This window comes from Mya arenaria, chromosome 17 (assembly GCF_026914265.1).
Source record: "Mya arenaria isolate MELC-2E11 chromosome 17, ASM2691426v1".
NCBI lineage: Eukaryota > Metazoa > Mollusca > Bivalvia > Myida > Myidae > Mya > Mya arenaria.
This window is the reverse complement of record NC_069138.1, coordinates 52,070,418-52,095,624: the sequence shown is the minus strand read 5'-3', so window position 1 is coordinate 52,095,624 and position 25,207 is coordinate 52,070,418. Positions and strand designations below refer to the sequence as shown.

Genomic DNA, 25,207 nt, shown 5'->3' with positions numbered 1-25,207 from the left:
TTGGTATCATAACTTTAAAGATAAAAAAGTTATTGAACAGATTGTGGCTTAGGAGGCAATGTTTACAAATAAACGTGTTGATTTTATCAACAGTTTTTCGTATTTTTTTCGGCAAATATGTCATATCTGTGCATGTTGTAACTGTGCTTGCATGTAAAGGAATGTTGCTCTCAACATAAGTTCACATTTCCAAAGAAACGTAATTCGTTTTGCACGAATCTGTGCTTTGATAAATACCAAAGAATAAATATTATTCATTTCAGTGCAAAGTTATAAATTCGTAAATTTCAGCCATCATTGCGACTAAAGTAAACTCTTTTCTGCATTATTAAAAATGAAACTACTGCATTCCTTCCATATTTGTTAAATATATAATAACAAAATGGAGCCAAGTAGTCAAACCTGTAACTATGTGGCTGTTAAAAAGTACCCGATTCAAAGACGTACGTTGCTAAAATAGACACACAACGGCACATGCCAAAAACATATATTACGGTATCATGTCTTTCACATGATACATCTATCATTATGACAAGGAGAGAGAGAGATAGAGAGAAAGAGAGAGAGAGAGTGAGTGAGTGAGGGGGGGGGGGGGAGGGGTAGAGAGGGGGAGGCGGGGTAGAGGGTAATGATAATAATAATAATAAAAATAATAGTTTTAATATATTTAATATAATGTTCTACTTACAAAAAAATACATCAAGAAATTGCAATTATTTTATTTAAAATAAATACAATTTTTTTGTGTAGATAATGAAGGGATTATACACCGCTATTACAACGTCATTTTCATATATATATTCGAAACGATTTTCCAACCCTTCTCCGTAAATGGAACGTATTATTCAATGTCATACACGATTTCTACAGCTCAGCGGTCCCAAAACTGTTTTGTTCCTTTGTGATAACAAATTTGGCAAATGATTGTTCATTACGCATTGTCACGCAACAATTACCGTTCAACCGACGCTTTGATATTGTCGTTAATCATGTTGCTGAGAAATCCGTTCACGACGAATATAATAGATGACCTTATTCTCAGTCCTAAATAGGTCATTGTTAAGCTAGTCATTTGATGTTAGTTCATACTTAAACAGATTTATCTGCACTTCTTAAACACACAAGGGTGATAACTACTCTTTAAGAAATATTAAACACCACTGAGGGTTATATGGCATTGTAAGGAGGTGTATTCAATATTCAACTAAAGTCAATCTAGTGGTTATACATCTTTTTTCATTTATTCTATTGGTCAGTTATTAATAACAAGTTATCCGATTAGCTATATCGTTCTTAGATCCAATTAAGAACTATATTGAATATCAGCCAAGGACTGGCCAGTCAGCGCCGAGGTCTATTCACCTTAGGGGGCTGACTGGCCGGTCCTTTTTAATGCCATATGCCCCGAAGTGGTACGTTATTTTAAAGCCAAATCATTCTTATATACCGAACATTTTAAAATACCATTCAATATTTTTAAAGCGATTTAGATGTGTTTTATTTAACAAAGCTAATAATGTTTACTCGCGACATATTTTCGCCGTTATGAAAATAGCAAGTCGCACTTACCAGTTGTATGACGTCAGCGGTCCATATAACATTTTTGGCGAGGTCCAGACCGGCCAGAAATATGAAATGGACCGCTGACGTCATAAAACTGGATTTTTATCAAAATACAGTGATAAACGGACCCATCGAGTTTATAGATACGAAAAAGGGACACATTGATGTGAGGTAAAATATAAATTATTATTTATAGACTTTATTATTTATAGACTTTATCATAGCGTTAAAAAGACCGAGTTTATCCTACTGTTATAGGAGTTAAACTTTTATAGGCTACACTATCTATTGGCAGTTTTAAGGGCGGGGTTGCAAGTCGTCCAAGCTTACTTTTTATATCAATATCGGAGAAAAGGGTAATGAAATAAGCTCAAAATGAACCATTTTGGAATTGAAATTGTTAAACCTTTCTCAGAGGAAATACAACCAAACCCCACTGCCAAACTCTTTAAACTATTTAAATATCAGTCCTGAGGGAGGAGCGAATGTTAAGAGGTTCCAAACCTTAGTATCACCCTCTCTTACATCTGTTCTTGGATCCTTCCCTGTTATCAGCACTTAAGTTATCAGTCTGTCATTCCATCACATCACTTTGTTTCTCCCAAAAAGATATTTTGTGTGAAAAATGTATCCTTAGATCAAATACAGAAGAAACCAATCTCTTAATTCATTGGAAGAGTAACTTCATTCTTCTGAAAGTGTAAATCAGGAAATAAATTGCGTTACATTTTGTTTACTTTATATATTTACCCGACGCGGCTGTGAATATTATCATGTTTCTTTATCAATACGCCTTTTAACAAAACAGTGTTTTGTGGTTTTACGACAATGATAGGTCTGGACCATGATATTCAAATAGCCAAAAATATAGAATTTTGAAGCCAAATCATTCTTACATACCTGTTTAATCATGATTGGCTATTTGCAGAATAATCTGTAAACACGCCTTTGTTTTGGTCTTAATATGTTTGTCTGAGAACTCCTGTTGAATATGGTTGATTATGCGACTTGGTGCTTTTATTTACTTTCAAACTTTTGGCAAAGGCTCAGAAAAGTATGCGGCTAGTCCGGGGATCGAACCAAACAACTCCCGCTACAAAGGCAGATGCTTTACTCCATGAAAACTAGCACATTTGTTAAGGAATTAAAGACATGTTTTTATTTTCCCTCTCCTAGTCCTAAAGCATAATGCAATTTGTCAGGATAAAGACTTTTCAAGGATGCTTACCGACAAAATGCTGTGCAGCAAAAGAAATAATTGCCAGAAATGACATCGGTTATTTCTATGTTCACGTTTCCTTGCGCATTGAAACAAAGTCGTCCTTGTTTAAGGGTTCAACAACAAAGCCATTTTTCATTGAAATGGAATACGAAAGTACAAACCCATGACAGAATCTCCCTTCTTACGTTTCTAATTTAGTCTTTATGAATGAACTGGTTGACTTTTGTATCTAAAATTCTCTCTCTAAAGTATGCCACTAACATTTCCATTTACATGTAAGTAATATTATATGGAGCTTTTCCAAAAACTTATAACGTCGAACTGTGTTGTTAAGCGTTCTATTTTGTCCATTTGTAAACGTTTGTCCGTCGTGTTATACATCTAAAATCGAAAATAAATGGTATCTAATGTATTACGGGATTTAGAGGGCATTCTATAGTTCATTTTGTAGCGCCAAACTGCCGAAGGATTAGCCGCATAAAACAACATAATATTTCGTTATTAAGTTCATGTTAGGTTAATTTGTTGGATACAAACAATTCTTTATTTGTTAAAGTGTAATGCATCATCATCATATCTGGGGTAAGACAATGATGCTGGAATGAAAGAATCAAATACAATTTATTGAAAATAAATATATTTGAGTCGCCCCCTGAATTTGGTATCTCCAAATGCTATTTTGTAACTACCCCTGAGGTCAGCACATGCTGTGGAATTTGAGGTCATGCGCCATTTGCAAAACAAAGTGTGCAAAATAGAACGGCCGCACACCATCATGCCATCACCCGTGTCTATTACGCATTACTTTGTGTTTTCTATCCATACAAGGTTCAATTGTCTTTTGTACAATGGTTTGTTATATTTTGTGTTTGTTTTACATTCGATTTTATATTACTCATCCATGTTTTATAGCTGTACTTTTACTGTGGTACAATATTTGCTATTTTTATTCTTCGTCATTTAAACAATAAAAAACATTTCCACATTAAATTTGAATTGCGTTTGATGAAATCTTGAAACAGATAATATCTTAAACAAATAAACTCGGAAACGCATGTGTATGACCACGATAGTTGTGGTATGACATGGATGGTAGAGGGGAAAATAACAAATTAAAACTCTGGTACAATGGGTATTCTCTCGAACATCCGCAAACAGTCCATTTATCAACTGCTTACTCTTTTTATAAGACTGTCCTGGAACAGCTCTTCTGAATGTCAGAGTCACCCGAGGAATAGCATATATGCAGCATTATTTATTATGCATTGATACGCATACCCCGTCATTCAACAACGCTGAATAACGTTGTATTGAACATGTAGTATGGAATTCTTATCCGCATGCCAAAACATTTAGATCATGGACCTACTAGCTTGTCATTCTGCGGCCCCGTTTCGCTTGCCCCATTTTCTGTAGAATTCAAAATTAAACACATACATATATACAACTATGCTAATGTAGATACAACCAACAGTAAATAAAACTGCGATGAATCGCTGCCTTGCTTTTGTACAAAGCAACCGCTGTACGTAAAAAATCGTTATAGATATCCATGACTGATTTGGCAAACGAGTGTTTTCTATAACTTCTCATCAGCCACGATATCTTGCAAACCCTTTGAAATCGTAAATACTTGTTTATTGAATAAAGCATTAAGTTAATTAGAAACACACCTAATCTTTGTTTGCGTCTTGTTCGAATTTGTTTAAGAGGGAATACCCATCTGTTGTTATTGACAATGGAGTAGGATTCTTTGAGAAACGGCATGTAACGATTCTCGTGTTTTAACGGAAGCATTCATACAGAGAATACTTTTAATTGCCTACCATTTCCTATCGCCCTTATGCAATACTTCATCACGTTAATCCTTAACGATATTCTATACATGGCTCATTCGAATAAGAACTATGACAAACTGTACAACAGAGTAAGTATTCATTGACTTTACTCTTCTGTAGGTCTTCTTACTGATCCAGACTCAAACCTAGATGACTGTTACACCAAGAAACTTTTTTGCATCTTCAGATATTATGATAACTAATCTTCCCGTCAACAGAAAACTTTTCCCCTTACGGATAGTCCAAATTTGTAGCGTCTAGGTATTTTGACATTAGCAATATATTTCCTTTTCCTTTTGAATAGACACATCTAGGTGTGGCCATCATTGTTTCTATGACAAGTTTTTTTTATATATATATATCTCAATAATTAAAACATTTTCAGGTACTATATCAATACTACCATATTCGACCAATGTATTTGTCAATGCTACTTCAGTGTATCAACTCTTGGCGTATTTCTTTACGTAGAAACACATCAATGAGCTACCACCATAGTTCTAAGGCAAACTATGCTCTCTTTTTAAAAGTAATTTCGAGACACTTTTTATTATTTTACATTCTGACATTAAATGTATGAACGTTAGACATATCTTATTTAACACTGTTTATAACGCTTTAGTAAGTACAACAGTCATGATGTCAAACTGTTTGTCTGCAAATAACCTGATGGGATCAGACAGACAGCATCTGTAAAATGAAACTTAATTCTTTGAAGGCAAGGGTCTAGGAAAAACAAACACGTTTCAACAAATAACACTGCACAAGGAAAACACAAACAAACAGCGAGTTATTGCGAATTGAAGATATCATTATCAGACCAAGAAGCAGACAGACCTTTCTGTCTTTAAGAACCACGTTGTTTTCTCTTTATTGGCAATATCCTATAAAGATAAACCAATGTTGCTTTTTATTATGATAAGTACATTAAAAAACTCAAACCTGTTATCGCATCGAATGGTATGTGCTTAATCAAAGAAACCTTCCGTTAAAGAAAAATACCTTGATATCACGAATATTTATTTTATTTGAATATGGTTTGAACCATTTTATACGACTTCTAGTGAGCAAAAAAAACAACAACTATTAACCCTGGCATTCTGAGAGAGTATATTGTGGAATATTTGAAGTGAAACGTATGTAAGGCAATTTAAAAAAAAAAAAAAAGATTAATAACGTTATCTTTTAATTATATAATTTCGGTATTCTTATTAAATAAGTTCAAGAAGCGCAAATCGACGACATGCTTACAATTCTGAACATCATTGTCGAAATGATTTGATTTATTATTTGATAATTCATAATTACATTAGCAAACAAACATCACGTTGGGTCTCAATTTAAATGATTAACATATAATTCGTATAACTTTTGCATATTGTATTTGCATCGGAACATTGCATAATTTATATGAATATTTGCATTTTTTAAATGGTTTTAACAGCACATCTATTAAGATGGTGAACATATTTTATCAGTATAACCGTGTCTATACATACTTCATTACTACATTACTATATTCGCCAAAGGAGAAGGTTGCTATCCATGAAATTTCAAACGCGTTTGGCATGTATCCGTAATATTTAGCAGCTAGAGTAAACTTGTTTCTGCATTATAAATACGGAAATACTGCATGCTTTTCAGATTCATATAATATATAAAAATGCAATGAGGTCCAGTAGTCAATACTGAAAATATGTGATTGTTAAAAGCACCTACACCAAATACATGCACCAACGACACTTGCACATGTTATTAACGTTTCCCAATGAAATATCTATCACCAGATGATCTTAAAAAGACTAGATAAATTATTTTAGTTGTACTTTTCAGTTTATGCTGTTTGAAGTATTTCATTTTCGTTATAGATACATTACGAGGTTTTCTTCAAAAGTGTCCTCTCACAGACGTAAAAAGCCGTTTCGCTAGGACGAACACAATTTTTGTCAGATGCGAAGCCAAGGATAAAATTAGTGTTCGTCCTAGCAAAACGGTTTCTTACGTCTTTAAGAGGACTCTTTTAAAGAAAACACGAGTAACTGTATCCGACTTATACAACGATATGTGTATTGAATATATTAGTGAGCAATGAAATGCATTAATAAATAGATAAATAAATACAGATTTATAAATAGATAAATCGAAATATTTTTCCGAAAGATAAACATTATATTATTATCATGGCCTTTCTAAATACAATGTATCGGCTAGTGGGATTACTCGAATTTCTCTTGCACGGTCCGTTTACAACCGTAAGAAGACTCTTTTTCAATAGCTCTGCTGGGGGTATAGTCGTATAAATATATATGTACATATATTATTTAAATACGTATCCGTAAATGGAACGGTTTATGCAACCTCATACATTGTTTTTATTACCCGGCTGTCCTAAAAGCATTCCGTTCTTTCCAAAAAATGCTATAACTGATTTGGCAAACGATTGTTTATTAGGTTTTGCCAAGCTTCAATTACCATTTACCGACGCTTTAACGTTGTCATAAATCATTTTGTAGAACAATTAAAGAAATCAATCAACAAGCAAACGCAGGCGAATTGTATAGTTTTATAACAACTATTTTCTCAAAGATTAGGTAGTTAGATGGTTGTAAATTCTTGACTCGGTTGTTGCCAAACTGATATTTAAAACACAGACAAATTGTTTCTTTGTACTATTCTGTATATACTTATAATGTAGAACATGGCAGACACCCGAATTATGGCTTTTTGTATTCCTTTTTACTCAAAGACATACACGAATATATGTACATGAGGATATGTGATATATACAAATGAATGCTTTTTTATGATGTATTTATGTAGTAAACAATTTCAAAAGTCGCTATTTTGTTCTAAATGTAATTAACATATATTCAACAAAATAAAATACTTCATTACTTTTTAACACATAGTTATACAAATAGTAAACTTGGCTCTTGACTGGAAATAGTGGCCAATTATATCATTTTTATTTTTAGTAATGTATTCACTAAATTAAACAAGATGCCATTTATATTTCAAGTAAGAACCACTTAGTTTTTCAATCAACATAACTTAAAACCCAGTTAAGACTCCCTATTGTTTTTTTTGGATATGCCGTCAAAGAATTAGGTTTACTTTCGCGTTTGTAATTTTTTACTTAGTTAACGATTTACACACATTAATAACAATGCTCTTCTTAGAGAAAGAAAACTTATTGCATGTCTCGCCAAAGCTACTGGTGACATAGTCATATCAGAATGCAATTATATAATAACATTTAAAGCTATGATAAACCTAAAGCTGATTTTGTAAATGTTTACTACTTATTGTATAATTATATGTAGACTAAATACATTTTGAAAATAAGGATTAATACCAAATAAAAAATATAGCCGTATAAAGAATGACTTAGAAAAAAACTATGTTGTTCTTATAGGTGGTGTTTGTTTAATTCTCCATTTTTATATATGTGGTAGTTAGTTAGATTTCAAGTTCAATTCATGACTCTGCGACTCCCATGTTTGATATCACATTCTAAATTTAATCATGTATCTGCCGCCATGACATATATGTATAGTGAATATAGCTCATTTGCCATACATAATGGTATGTGAGAATTAGCACTGTTTGGATTTGAATTGTATTTGTTTTTGTTGAAAAATATTATTACGACGAACATAATTAATAAGCTTATTGCCGGTTTAAATAACGTATTGTAAAGCTTATCAATTTCTTTGAAATTATACTCGAATGGATTAATTTCATATAAGCAACCACTACATATGCACATGATAAGAAGAACAACCCTTGATTACACATTCAAGACTTTATCCACATGTTCAACAGTGTATCGTCTTTAAGCATGAGTCTGAATTGCTAAATCAACAGTATCAACATTTGATATCAGTCTGATTTGAATGCTTGTTTTAGAAGAGACAACTCTTCGGTTTTATCAGAAAAAAACGAGTGAAAGATATATCTGAAGAACAAATACAGAAACACACACATGTCTTATTTTATTTGAAAGAACCCTTCTGTCAGAGTTTTTCAGGAAAGATATTCCGTGATATTTTGTTATATCGATATATTTACCCAACGCGCCAGTGAATATTGCTTTCGCGGAAGTAATGAATATAATCATGCTCTTTATTATTACGTTTTTTTAATAGAACTTTGTTTTATGGTTTCACGGCATACTTAGATCTGAACCACGATATTCCGGATCACGATCCGATTTGTTTGCAAATACGTTTTGGATGTTCCAATGGTTGAAATCTATAACAGAATAAGGCTGCCAATTTGTTCTTTCATATTTATTTAAACATGATCGACAATTCGCCAAATAATCTAACCACGTCTAGTTGTTGGTCTAAAGTTGTTTGTCTAAGACGTTCAATTAAATTTAATTGAGTATGCACTAATGTGTTAGTAATTCCTTACGAACTATTGTCACAGACTAAGAAATAAAAGTATGCAGCTTGTCCGGGTATCGATCTCGGTACGTTCTGCTGGCAATATCTGAGATATGCTAAACTCTACCAACATATTAATATTGGAACCCTTATTAGTATGCATTGAAGAAGAAACTTCTCAAGTGCATTTGGAAAACAATTAAGGCTTTTCTTTTTTCGTGGTCTATGCACGGTTAACACATATATTGGTTGACTTACGTATTGACAACATGCATTTAGTCAAGTGCTCTCTCCGAAAAAATTCACTAATAATTGCATTTACATACAAAACCTAGTAATTCACCAACGCTGAATAACATTGTATTGTGCATGCAGTTTTAATGTTTGTATTTCTTATTTGCACAAGTTCGTCATATGGCTGCCTCGCCTTGCTAGTTCCATTTTCTGTTGATCGTCAATATGTAACACTAGTTTACATATACATAACTAACTTGATTTTATAAAATGCGGCATTCGTACGTAAATTCGCCATAGATATTCATTACTGATTAGGCAAACAAGTGTTAATTGCACTTTAAATAACCACCTTCTCTTGCACACGCTTTTAGATCGTCTTGCTTCGAAAAAGGAATTACGTTAATTAAAAAAGCATTACCTGTTCGAAACGTTTTACCTTATTTCTTGAATTTAATTTAATGACGGATAGTTTTATTTAAAGTTTGTGTGCATGTTCGAATTGGTTTTACGAGGGACGAGTTTGTTTTTATTGACAATGGAGTAGGACTTTCTGCGAAATGGTATGTAATTAAGTGTATTCTACATTATCATCTTCATATATATTCGTATATTCTTACGGAACCATACTTACAGAAAAATAAACTGATGATTACCTATATTTTATTTTCGATATTGCTTTATAATACTTTCGTCACATTGCTGTTAATCTATGTAATATATATATATATATATATATATATATATATATATATATATATATATATATATATATATATATATATATATATATATATATATATATATATATATGTATGTATATATTGCTTAATTGAAAAATAATAGAGCCATACTATGTAATGGATCAAGTATCCTTTGACCTCTCTTTACTGCATGTCCAATAAAATCAAAACACTCTGAGCGTGTGTAAAAATCCAGATGATTTTAATACCAAGAACTTTCTTTACATGTTTAAAACTTTGATTTATATGCTTCCCGTCAACAGAAATAGTTTCCTTTTTGCGATGATTGTCAAAATAATGGAAAATTAATGAGAGACTTTTTGTGGCGTCAATGTATTTTTAAAGCTGCTTCATATTTTAAAGATGCACTCTTACTCCCAAATAAGATTTACCACAGTAAATTATATTGTTTAGATATTCCAAAAAGGATAAATAAATGTCGAAAACAGTGGTTCTTATGAAGGATACCGAATTTAATTTGAAAGGAATGAGCAAAAACACGGTATTTCTACTTCATGAGATTATAGACATTTTAGCATTCACCAATCATTTAATATTTTGCGCTTTCTGCTATTAAATTCACAGTTACAATCTTGTTATCAGTATTAAATATTTTCCATAAATGCATTATTTAGTAAGTAGTTTTTAAGGTTTATCATTCGAAGTTGATGTTTGTTATACATGTGTATGTATTGATTTTGGATAAGAGTGTCACATGATTCTACATTATGAAAATGAAAACTTGAAGAAGTTACTAATAGTAGTACATGTTACATGATAATTAGTACATAATTGTTTATTTATCTCTGCTACGAACAATTTATTCACAAGATGGACATGATGTCGCCAGCATTAATGTCAAGGAAACTAAATTCCTAGAAATGTATTTTATCAAAGGGTGTGACAAAGGATGTTTGCATTATTACATGTGATCAGATAAAAGGCATCTGCAAAATAATAAATTAAATAGACATATCAAATAACCTGTTTGAACAAAAAAAAACAGTGCAAGAAAACATAAAGGGGAATACTGATCTCTTTATTAGTTCACATTTCCAAGGTAACGGAAATCATATTCGTCTTTTATAAATTCAAGCGTATAGAATTCTTTCAGTTCTGTGCAAAATCCTCGTTATATATAACGTTTTAGGTATACAAATATCATCTAGAGTATATTGATTTCTTTATTAGTAACAGGGCAAAGATACTGACCTGTCGATGTGTTTAATGTATAAAAGCTACAGCAACGGATAAGCAAGTATGTGCTTGTTAAAAAGTACCCGGACTAACAGACACAGATTTGTTGTTTTCGATGTTTTGGAAATCAATTCTCTAGCGCACCGGATCGGCATTTCTGGTGAATTCAGCCATACTGGAACACTCCATCTGGCACACCTCCATGCCAGTTGGGTCGCGCGCTGAGATGTAATACTTTCTATTTCTTTTATATTACACTTTATTTAACCATAATTATGAGATTTTCATAGATGAGTTCCATTAACATTAACTTTATAAACATATACCTTCAAAACAAAACAAAATAATCCTTAAAAGACGTGATATCGAAGAAACTAATTGACGTATGCAATGAATACAAATAACTGGGCGTCATGACGTCAGTAAACATAATCGCACGCGTTTTTTGTTGAAATGTACAAACATGCGCTTTTTATGAATTTTCTTTACACAAAATGTAAATTAAGGTATGCTAGAAAAAATATTTATCATGTGTGACCCTTCCGGACAGATAAATCCGAACCTCGGGCACGCTGCTTAGTCGGTAACTCGGCAAGCCTCGTTAACTGGCAACGCAGGTGCCCTCGGGTCGGATAGTTCTGTCCGGAACGGGAAAACATGACATATATAATTAATCTTGAACAAAATCATGCCAAATGAGATCTTATTTATTTAATAATTTGATATTATGCAGTTTGAGTCCATGCTTAAATATATATAGTTTTCACCAAGACCCTTTGATTTCGTAGATAAACGGCACGTAAATACTTCATTTGACATATCAGCAAAATTAAATAGATCTTTCCAACACGTGGCTACAAATACTCAAATTGTGTTTCTTTTGAAAGAAATAATTTCCAAAAGTTCTGACTGATCAAATATACTATATTTTCATTTCATTCTTCTTACAAAAATGTCAACTTAAAAAACACATTATCATACATTATTTAGAATACTCAGAGCATTGCATTGTATTCATAACAATCATTTTCCTACTCCATTGGCTGTGATTACGGTGCACTCAATGTTTGAAATGAGGATATTTCCAATAATCGTATTTTTTTTAGATAGAAGTGCGTCCAACATATCAAGTGTTTAGAGAAGGAAACAAAATGAGTTCACTGTTCTCTGTAACAAGCGCTGAACAAATTAGATATATTTTGTCTGATCAAAAGATGACTTTCCTGGATGACATACATTTGTTATCTGGAGGTTCGACGGCCCTTAGGTGAATTCTTACAGTACTTCGTGTTATCATTATTGCGAATGTCTTGGTTAATAATAATTATAAATAATTTATAACAATGAGGGAAAACATCATCAACTCTACAATAATTGCAAGATATAATTAATCTAAAGAATCTACTATGACCATGTTATGTTGTATTGTTGTGTTTTTGTATGTTTATGATAAGAATATCTATTAGGAATGGGCAATTACGAATGGCGCGGCTAGGTACGCCGAAATCCTACGTTAGTACAAACTGGATTCTGCTTCCATGAGAACTAGCAGACACAAATGGCGTAGTTAAATGATTTGTATTAACACATAAATCGTCAATATGATTACATGTTCAAAGACTTTGTCTCGGGGGAGAACCTTGAACGTCAGAAGCTCTCTGTGGCACATTTGAAACTATCTTCGTGGGCTCATGGAAAAGGGCATGTTTCAAGTACTCTGGCCCATTATCACCATACACCGGCGCTTATCAAGTAAATGTTTTGTGCAGTGAAGTAACTTTAAATACTATTTATGAATAATGTCTTGCTATTCAACACGGAGCTAGTTAGATATATATAAACATGAATTATATAGACCTAATTTTCATGTTGTTTTTTCTTCACAAAATACAGTCAACTTGCATCCGATTTTACGAAACCATCTCGCATATCCCAAAATTAATTAAATTGCTGTTGCTATACAAAATGATATAACATTTCTTAACATTTCTTCAACAGTGTTATTTATTGTTATATATTTATGTTTTTGAACAGCTTTCCAAATTGTTTGTGGTAGCGAACTATTATTTTCAATTGCGTTAAAATGATTCATATATTCCCAATGATTCAATCTAAAGTTACCAGTTGAGGAACACAACTGCTTTACTTAAAGAATAAACACATATAACTGAAGTCACTGATCTAAAACTAGCATTCAGTACGTTCAAACTCATAACCAATATTATTATTTATTTATTTTATTATCAGTCTGTTTTAATCCCATAGTGCCTTTTCGTTTGCCACCTCGACATACTACACTTGAAAAACACGTCGATGTAATCTCACATCTATGTAATATAAATGCGAACGATTAACATGATTCAATTTAAGTAACGCGTGCATTCCGTCCTCTTCTGGAATATTTTGGGATCAAAGTGCATGATATTTTATTTATTAAATATATTTGAACAACGCGCCTAGTTATATTGCTTCAGTGGAATGACTGCACGTTTTATCCACCGCATACACGATAGCGCTGGTATTAGGTTTTACTTCATTAATTTTACAACGATCGTGAAGAAAGCTATTTTAACTTATGTTTAATCACTTCCGTTGGTACGATTTTACATGAGAATATGGGTGTGGAGGAAATCGGAGAACTATGAGAAATCCCACTTGTCCGGCTTGCTGACCACTAGCTAAACTGATTTGCGATCATGTAGAGAAGATAGTATTATGCAATGGCAAGAGAAGACCAAACCCATAAAATGGTCAACAAAAAAGGCATATCAAATTGTCGTGAAATGCAACAACAATATCTTGAATAACTAGCTTTACCAGCATTGAAATTTTAGTCAATATTTAACTCTTATTCTTATTGTTGCACTTACGGAATTATGGGTAATATTCATGAATAGAAACATGGCTTAATTCAAATTAAACATGTCTCCTATGTATAGTGCTTTTTAAACCAACTTCGAAATATCATATCATTTAGTCCTAACGATTTATGACGTATATAAGAAAGTGTTGTTATAACATCTAAAGCAGTGTTGTTATTACATTAAGAAGAATGTTGTTGTTAAGTAAAAGACAGTGTTGTTGAATTGTTGTTACATTAAGATCAGTGTTGTTGTGACGTTATGGACAGTGTTGTGAAGTCTAATTGGAAATCGTTTATCTAACGTTGAATTATCGATCGATAAGAAAATCTAAATAATAACTATTCCCCTGCAAGAACACATTATTTGTTTCAGATATATGTTGTCAAACAGTTGCTTAACGAAGACACGGACAGATGCTTTTAACTTGAAGTTTCCAACGAAATCAGGAATCGCGCGCGTGCTTAGAACATCCGCTTTTTATGTGTTTCCTTTTTTATACAAGACGGCTCGAAACATTTATGGTGTACCTAAGAGTCGCTAGAGAAATTACTGATTTCGGAAAGGATTGTTTAGTATGTACTGGCACGCATACTTTGTAATTTGCCGACGCTGAATGACGTTGTTGTGTATATGTTCTTGGAACTTATTAACAGTACGCGCTGTCCGTATTGGCACAAATTTCGACAAATGTGTCGGTCCAAGAAAAAATAAAATCGCAACATTTCTATTTCAATTAACTAAAACAGACACTCTATAAGTTTTTAGTTTGGTAAAAGTTGGGCATCATACTTATTTTTTGGTCACTATCTATCTGCCGGAAAATGTATAAACCTGGTAAATTCTTTGGTTTGGGTAAGGTTACTTAAAATGTGTAATGGTCCATGTTTATTCAATACTGACTTGATCCAAATTGAAATACATGCCTGAGCAAACTGACCAAAAGAATAACTGCGTATAAGTTATCCAGTTTTATACAATTAGCCACTGATATTACTTTTGGTTGATAAGAAAATGATTTTATGTGCAAAATAAGCCAAAGATCTGGCTGAAAGTGATACTTCTTAAAAAATATATATTTTTTAAATTGTTCTATGTTGAATGATAAGAACAAAACCGTATTATTATTACAGACTAGAACTTGACAAAAATTAGCTAAACCCTTATACTTTACCTACCTTTTCTGTATCTTTGATCAAAGAATTTGTGGAACAATTTCTTCACTGACGTTCGTTTTCTCTTCATTGGTTAAACTCTGTTGTGGCAACTCCGCGATTAACACGTATTTTCGTATCTTTCTTTGGTCCTGAAAACAGATGAAAGTGAAGTGTATTTTTAAACTTTTATTTTGTAATTTCTTAACTTTATTAAAAAGTTTATTTCACTGTCTGATCCATCATCCATCATTATAAAGCCATCCATCAATAAAATGCGATTATTTAGCGAATTTCGAACGACTTCGGCAATTTTTACACGATATTCCGAAAACAATAGCTAAATTCCATTAAAAGAACATGCCCGGTACAATTTGAATGTTATTCAGAATAAAATAAAAACAAATGAAAAAACAAAACAAAAAACAAACAAACAGAAAATAGGTAATAAGTGGCATAACTAACCTTATCAATCTTAGTCTTATTTCGGGTAAAACATGGTGGTTCTGCAAACCTTTATTTTTGCAAAAGAGATTAAATCCGGGCGGCCTTCAGTGACAGAATTTGATCCCCGCTAAAGATTTCTTTCGTATATTAAAAAAGTGTAACAATGCGTTAATTGATCGCAATTATGATAGTAGAAAATCATGTGTGGTTATCAATGATAAAATCAGGAAAGCCGCTGACAGACATATACAAACTGAGAAAAAACATGTAAACAAAAGTTGATGGGAGATGGGGGTATCTTTATAAAATTTTGACACACAGCTGAGAAATCAACGTTTTAGCGCAGAAAATTTGGACAAAAATATAGTAAAAAATACTCATCAATATCGTAAAAAAATGCTGCTTTGGACATACATATCTGGCTTCTTTGATCACACCACAATATCAATACGCACAATAAATAACTACAATGATAGAAAACACTTGTTACAGCTCATGCAATACAAAACAATATTAAGTCAGGAGTAATTTCATGGACGGATTTTTTTCTAATTTATCGACTAATAAATACTACTATTTCGTCCCGTTTTGTTAACCACATTATGATAAATGAAAAAAAAACCGTATCAAACGGGGCAACATTCTTAACATCTTTAAAAACATGCATTTTGACCAAAAAATGGTAAAACCAATTATTTTATGTTTTTGTAAAGCCATATAGTTGCGATAAAAAGCCATGAAGGTACAAATTATGTTCAAAAAGGTTTTACATTTGTCTGGCAGCACATCGTTTTTTGATTGGCCTTCCAAAATTATATCCGGAAACCTGACCGAATTAAGTTTCAAGCAATGTACATATTTTCCGTCTGACATGTTCATATATTTGTTACGATCGAAAACCTATTTATGTTAAGAATTTGATAATATGATATTTTTATATAGTATACTTCTCTATGAGTCCGTTATAAATTTGTCTGTAAACACATATGCAAATAGGGTAATGGCAGTGAACTTGTCATATTTCACTAAGTGGTGTTTAAAATTCCTAATATTTCTCAAAAAGTATTTAATAAGACAATAGCTATGACAATGACATGCTTATGGATAATTTAAATACGGTAAATGTTAAATGGCTTACCTTTACCAATGTTGTACCGTAATAGGTATTTGTTGTTCGCTCAACTTTGAAACGTTCGTTCGCAACTCAACCATATATATCGAGAGATTTAATGTAAATTCATATTTCCAAGTCATTAATAATTTTGTATATGTTTTTGATTTATGGTAATTAACAGCTACGTAACTACGTCGGGATAAGTTGTTTCCTTTCTGGTGTAAGTCCTTTGTAATTTCCAGCACATTAAACTTACTTAAGTTGTGTTCTGCAATATTACATGTTCGCGTTCTTTTATACGCAAATACAACAAATCTAATCAATATGAAATTCTAGAAGTCAGGGAACAAGAGCTGGATAGACTGAATTGTTTATTCGAATTATAGTGCACCATTAATTTAATGGAATCTGATTCATTTAAAAATGTGATAACATTTTATTCCCAGCAATACAGTTCCATATATAATGTTGGCTTCGTGTATTCCTTTTTATAAACAATAAGCACAAATTGTTCATTTTATTAAAATGGAAATTTAGATATTTTTATTTCGTAAATGACAACTATTTACTTTCTGTAAATTTCAACAAATGTCATTACACATTAGCTTTTTAAAGGTTAGCCTTTCATTTTCGACAATTCCTAACTGTTTTCCAATTTACAATTTTCTTATTTCCATGCATATCCATTGCATATTTTAGCGGTAACTACATATACCATTATGTTCATGTGAGATAGGTTTACCAAGTTAAACTTTAAGTTTTCTGAGATTTTTTCCAGTACGGCCCGGATCAATCTCAGAATAAGTCTTTTCAAATCTTGTATTTGTCTATATCCGGAAATCGCTGAATCCATTTACACATCAGTAAAGTCCATTCACTAATGAAAGTGTTTCCAATAATCCTTCTTAAGGCGTGATACCATATACGTCAACGATCTTTCTCCAATGAATGTATGCCCTATCATTGCCGAATTTGGCCGAGAGCTATATAAGACGTTCTTCTTTATTGGAATTTCAAAAGACAATTTTTCTGGTGTCTGGCGGATCCGAGAAGCATTTGTTAATCGTTCCAAACAATTATCGCAACAGACGCAACACGGTTGTGGTCTGCAACTGGCGAAAACAGAATAACATTCTTCACAGAAACTGGAATTATTTAAGGAATACATTGCGGGATTGATTTCACTATCGGGGTATGAACGCAGATGGGCTGGTCAAAGTGTGTGGAGTCCGAAGGAAAGCTGTTAAAAAGGCGGGACCGTTAACGCATCGAGTCATTAGCGGTTTATCTTTCAGACCGAAATATTTAACGAAAAATCGGATGAGTGGATCAAGCATCTTGTCCTTGCTTCCTCCGTTTAGCCGCTTCTTGGAGCTTAATGATTCTCTTTAGGAGGCTTGCTATCTAATTATGTCTTTTCGTCTATTCTTGTCACAGTACTTAAGTTTATAATAATCCCATCTCAGCTGTACCTTTTTAGGGACAAGGCATGCTTTATAGCCAAAACGGCTAATAAGAGTATTGAGAATTGTCACCGAAAGCATTTGGTGTCAAGTCGTATACAAAGTTTACGTGCAAGTTTAAAAAAATATTACTTTTAATGCTGAAAATTTCCATCTTCGAATAATTTCAACCAGCAACTTAACGGATACAACATGCGTTACCTAATATGGAATGCGTGTTGCCAATAATTAGTCTAGCGTCTCTAAAGTCAACTAAGAACAATAAGCTACATGTATATTGAAAAGCTATTCAAGTTACACTGTTTTATTTATTATATGCCCATCATAAATCCAAACGAAATACATTTCGCAAAAAAAACGGTAGTTCGTATTGAGATATGATTGCATAGTAAGTATATTTCGGTGCTTACACACCCCGTAAGAACATTCTCACGCATGCAAACATAACTGTTATGTATTGTACCTAAGCCGGAACACAACAAAACTAATAAGCACTTCTTAAAAAGGAAAAATGCACATATTTATAAAAGTGGTGGCGCTGTTGCCCTAGTGGTGGCGCTGTCGAGTAGCGGCTTGCACCTCGTAAAATCCGAATCTAAAAAGATGCACTCGTGTCGAATATAACTTCCTGGGTCAAAACGCAGTACAAATAACCTTATTATATTAAAAAAATACTCATGATCGTTAATCGTATCTAGTAAGGAACACACTGCGCTTCATAAATCTCTTACTTACGAAACATGTATGGACAAGTAAAATCAATTTCTTATAAGAAGTAATTATTGACCATAAGAAATTATGCGAGACAACACATGTGGAGGCATGATATACAGTGACATTAAGAAGCGAAACAGGACATGGTAAGATCCAATATCGCGCGCTTTACATTGGGGAAAGGTCTAGAGAGCGAATGATTTTCACATTTCCTCAATGGCATCGGAAAACGCGCCGTATATATGGTAAACCTGGACTGAGATGCATTATCTGCCCAAAACAGTTTTACATTAAACCAAATGGTTGAAAGACAATATGCCAGGAAGACAGACATACAACATGGATTTTATTCTGTACCTTTTAACATGTCAATTTTTCATACATTTTTATTTACTTGTTGTTATTCTTTGATGCGCATCGAATGTACGAAGTTTTTTGTTTGATTTCAGCTTTAAGTTTTAATGGCTTTCATAATTGTGATATGCTAACATTACTCTTTTTTTACATATATAATAAAAAAATAGTGAGAAATAACGAAATCAGAGCGCATGTTGTCGGGATAGTAATGACTTCTTGCTAAATTGTACTATTGTTTTTGTGCAATCGTTCGAGAATAAATACATTTACATCATGCATTTCCAAGTAATCCAGTTTGATGAATGTGTTCAGCTCCGTTCTTTGCTCTTTGAAGATCACAATCTGCACATAAATATTTCACTTGACAAATGAGCCCTTTTATGGGCTTCTTTTTAATTAACGACGGCAAATAATCCTCGCGTAAATATATTCGTCGTTCAACGGATGTTTTGCAAAAAACTAATGGCAAGCCATTTTTGAGTTCCAGTGACATAGATTCAATGTATAGAGATATGTGGCTGTACTCACTCTGATTGCATAAATTAAATGAAACATGGAAAAACATTGACATTTACTTAAGTTCTAAGTGAACTTCAGGACAGGTTTGAATAAAAAAAATGTTGCTTTAATATGTTTTGCTAGATATGTAAAAATGTCTTAAAACGAGAAACAAAAAATACGGCAAAATAGATTTCATTGTCTATCATTGTCGAACTGAGCTTAGAGCTACAAAACTTTCCGTTTATTTTTAAATATTCGACGTCCTAGGCGTACTCAAGAACAATATGTTCATCGTTTCGAATAATAAATGTGGAAGCCTGAACACAATTATAGTGTAGCTGTCTCTTAAATGAATGACAACATATATTTAGATTAATCTTTATTTAAGCCAGAGAAAATAGGTAAGTTCTCTGATTTTATGAAAAGTCATGAGTCCCTTATAACATAATTTTGCTTAGTTCATTGTTCTCATTTTGGTATATTTTGTGTAATATTTACATTCGTAAGAAGTTTTTGAGGTTTGTGCACATAAACTGGTTTAAACCCCCAGTAAATTTACATTTTACTGAACAATCCTTGATAAACATACGTTGTCTCTTTATATATAGCATGTATGCACTGTGCTGTTTGTGGAGTTTTGTGCTGTTCTTCCATGTTTCTTTGTTGTGATTCTTTGTTTTTGTGTTCTTTGTCTTTGGCGTTTACCCAGTGCAATTAAATCAGGTTTATGTTTAGACATTTTGCTACTGAGCTTGTTTCTGTAGTTTTTACATAAGTTTTGACTTGAAAATAAAAATAATTATATTAACGTAAACAAGATGAACTATTCTTTAGTAAAATCAAGTTAAATTAGAATTTCGGCTAAATGCAAACCGATTGTTATGGGGCCAAAATTTGATTAACAGAGAAGGAACAAAGTGACAATGACGTTCACTCAATCTAGTGGTCATCCAGTGTTTTCGGCCCATTTTGGTGCCGAAATTCGGCTCAATTCGCCTACTGATAAAACAAACAACATATATTCCCCCTCCCCCTTCCCCCCAAAAATCCACTTTTAAAAAGGATTACTTTTTTTGAGGAGCATTGAGCTCAAAACAGTTGTCAAGTGTATCAATAAAGCGCCATGCATAACAATGTCTATATTTGAATAAGAGCGTTGAATAAAATGTATTTTCCCCTTTTTGTCGATAGTTTAATAAAAGGTTAAATTACAAGTTGAGCATTAAACAGTGAATTATTTGAATCTAGAAAAAAAATATTAAATCTAGAATGCTTAGACCAAGTTGAGATTGATATCTTATATCAACACAGTGCATAGACTCTATACACTATATGGATATGCACGATACACCGTGACAGTACATACACTGGTGTTATATTCTATACCAGTATATACTGTGCACGGTATATATTCTATTCATACTCACCCCTGTTCTCTATACAATGTATACAGCCAGAGATTTTGAAGATTTACTTCAACTCCTCTGTTATAGTCTATATACATTGTGGAAGCGTGCACCATATTCATTGTCAAGAGGTGTTGAAGCAGTGCTTCAACACCCCTATTCTCTATACAATGTATACAGCCAGAGATTTTGAAGATTTACTTCAACTCCTCTGTTATAGTCTATATACATTGTGGAAGCGTGCACTATACTCTATCCATTCTCAGAGGTGTTGAAGCAGTGCTTCAACACCCCTGTTCTCTATGCAATGTATACAGCCAGAGATTTTGAAGATTTACTTCAACTCCTCTGTTATAGTCTATATACATTGTGGAAGCATGCACTATACTCTATCCATTCTCAGAGGTGTTGAAGCAGTGCTTCAACACCCCTGTTCTCTATGCAATGTATACAGCCAGAGATTTTGAAGATTTACTTCAACTCCTCTGTTATAGTCTATATACATTGTGGAAGCGTGCACTATACTCTATTCATTCTGTTCTCTAAGCAATGTATCAACCAGAGATTTTGAAACTTTACACCAATTCCTCTGTTATAGTCTATATAAGCAGTGCTTCAACACCTCTGTTCTCTATGCAATGTAGATTTTGAAACTTTACTTCAACTCCTCTGTTATAGTCTATATACATTGTGGTAGCGTGGACTATTCTCTATATGTAGATTTGAACCCCTGTTATAGTCTATACACATGGTGGTGACGTGCACTATTCTCTATTTGAATAGAGAGGTGTTTAAGCAGAGTTTCAACACCTCATCACCTCTATTTATTCTTTGTCCAGTGAAAATGAAAAATGGGAGAAAAATGCTTTGATTTTTTTGTTGGTTTTGTGTTATATCAGACACCACATTTAATATACTATAAGTATAATACAATCACATTGTACAAAATATAATTTTTGTGCAAAATGTTTTAAAAGTTAAATGAAAATGAGAATTTCTGGACTTAGCATCAACTCTGCCAAATTTTGCAATAAAATTACCAAAATAACTTTTTAAAACAGATATTATATAACATTATAAGATACTTGAAATATACAAACTATGTGTTTTGTAAAATATAATTTTTAGGTAAATTTGTTAGAAAAAAAATGAATATTTCTGCATTTTGCCAATTACTTTGTCAAATTTCGCAATAAAATTACCAGAATTACTGTTTTTAAATATATTTTATATTACAGTATAATAGACCTTAAGTAAAGAAACTACATACTTATGTGAAATGTGCTTTTGGGGCACAATGTTTGACAAATGAAATGAATTTTTTTGAAATTTGGTCACCTAGGTGTCAATGAATTTTAAGTTTTTATATTGCAGATATTTACCAGTCGAGCAAAATGCACAATTGCAAACAACATGCAAAAGCACTTTGTAACCAATATAATGAGACAGGCACTTTGGTTTGCCAAGCCTTGCCTTGCAAACGTCTACATAAGCCTAAAAATGTCTGTCTGAGATACCAGGCGTGAAGCTGCATATAACACTAGTACGCGGATGAATCCACATGATTCTGATAAAAACATAAAAAAAATCAGCCAAAGTTGCAGTATGCATACTTGACTACATGATCCTTTAAATGTCATTTTTATTTTCCAGTACAAAATAAAGCACCTCAGAACGCCCAGAATGCACCATGTTTTTCAAAATATTCTGAGGGGGCATGCCCCGAGACCCACCTAGCAATTATGAATCCACATATAAAGGGCTAGCTCCTTACTTCTGTATGCAAAACAAGACTACATGCTCATCTTTTCTTTATCTATTCTGCCTGTTAATTTGCTTGTAAGCTTATGTTAGTCAACAATATAATAACATTTGCTGGGCCAAAATACAAAAGTCTCTTCTATTGTTGAGTAAAAATTCGAAAAATTCCGTTATTGTTAAATTTCTGTGAATGTTTATTATTCTTTTGCAAAGAGGTATGCAATTATGATTGCCGGGTTTATATAAAAATACGATATCAGGAATGGTCTGAAACAGCCCTAAAACACACAAAAGCCTTAAATGAAACAAACATATTATATATTAAAGAGAATTGGAGAACTGTCTATAAAACATACACCTTAAAACACAATCTATGAACAGTTTTTGCCAATGTCTCTTATAAAACAAAATTAATTATTAATTATTTTAATTAATTTTTTTCAAAGCAAATGCGAAAACTCTTAATCAGTGACAGTGCAGCTTTAACATCCTTTAAGATTTAATCACTATGATTTCAAAACTATCAGACAAACATGATACTAGATGTATACTGTCTTGTTTGGAAGTCTTGCCCTTATTCGGTATTGGTTCAATCATAGCAGTATTTATTTGAACTGCCTCTAGGTTAAAGTGTGATAAAATTGATAAGATGTCAAATACATAATTATATAAGATTCACAATTCTTTGAAGGAATGAACTCCTGCTTACATGTCATATGACAAATTATGGACAAATACAGAACCTTATCCTAATAGTTTTTCTCCAGAATTATCAAAGGGGTCACTCTTAACAAAGATCTAGTATAAACTTAATAATAATTTCTTTAGTTTAACAATGTTATATAATCTTGAAAGGCCATAGGCAGCTAGTTCCGACGTTCATACCCTTCAAAACCTTTGACAAGAGGCATATCTATCAAATATAATTATGAATTACTGGTGTAAATGGGTAGTGGGTAATGCACATGTCAATTGTAACCACCACCACCCCCGTCCGGGGGTATACTGGGTGTGAATGCAGTGGTTTTGTCTTACCTATGGTATGTTGGATGCAGGGGAATTTGGCAGGGATTTTACCATCAGTTCAGGGAATTTAACCTGGGGTAGGCTGGACCGAAAGTCAAAAGTCCCCGGACCTGGGGGCGGGGTGTGGTTACAATTGACTGGTACATTATGCAATTCATTTTGTTGCCCACTCTTTTGTTTTTCTTTGATAATCCATTGCACACAACTATAGATCAGGATCTCAAATACTATATATTTTGAAAATTGACAACTTTTGACATCAATGTTTTAGTTATAGTTATGAATAATGAGCGTTCATTCATTGCTTTTTTATCAAATCACAATCATAAGTGTTAGCAAAGCACACCACTTTGGGCAGGAATGTTTAATGATGTGGCTCCTCTTATCAACCAAGCACTTGGGCTGTTGGTGGATAACCATTTCCCTAGTTTCCTCCCTGTCTGGTCACCTGTTTGAAAATTAAAACATTGATAATATATAATATTGACAAAACTTGAAAGTATCCAGAATTATACACTATGTTTATACATTTGCTGAATTAAATGAATAAGCTAAGGAAATGTACATTCAAAACAAAAGGGCCAGCATGGCCCTTAATTGATCACATGATTAAAATGACCATGAACAAGTCAGTCAGGTAACAACTGGTTATGAAAGGTGTTGCTATTTGCTTAGCAGGTTAGTGGTTGCTGTGTTATTTGATGGTTGATAAGGACTCCTCAAAGAAGGCTGCTCTTTGTTAACAGAAATGAGAAGTATGGTAAGCTGGTTGTTCCCATGGTCAATGGATGTTATCGCAATGAACCTGAATGTTGCTATGGAAGTCAATGATTACTAAGGAAGTAATTGGTTGCTATGGATGTTGGCTGTTGCTCAGGAAAAAAAGTGGTTGCTAAATAAGGCATTGGTGCCTATAAAGGTAGTTAATGGATGCATTGGAAGGAATTGGATGCTAAGAAAGTCATTGGTTGAATGGGAATTCATGTGTTGCTATGGATGAAGGTAGTTGCTAAGGCAATCATTGGTTGATAAAGAAGCCAAGGATTGTTTAGGAAGTCATCATTTTTTATGGAAGTCATTGGCTGCTGTAAATAAAGTATTTGATAAGGATGTCCTTGGTTGCTTATAAAGTGGTTGTTAAGGAAGACATTGTGAGTTTGGATTGTAGTCACTAAGTCAGACAAGTGGGTTCCTTAAGGGTACTACGAGGTCTAC

The 25,207-nt window shown here is 32.9% G+C and overlaps 1 protein-coding gene across 1 annotated transcript in view; it reads right to left on the bottom strand.

Moving 5' to 3' along the window:
* Window positions 1-15,341, bottom strand: part of LOC128222733 (carboxyl-terminal PDZ ligand of neuronal nitric oxide synthase protein-like) — a 58,032-nt gene extending 42,691 nt beyond the window's left edge. Inside the window, exon 1 of the mRNA XM_052931833.1 lies at window positions 15,228-15,341. Within this exon, the coding sequence (XP_052787793.1) occupies window positions 15,228-15,294 (67 nt within the window). The 5' untranslated portion in view covers window positions 15,295-15,341. The remainder of the gene's footprint in view (window positions 1-15,227) is intronic.
* Between the last annotated feature and the right edge of the window lie 9,866 nt (window positions 15,342-25,207).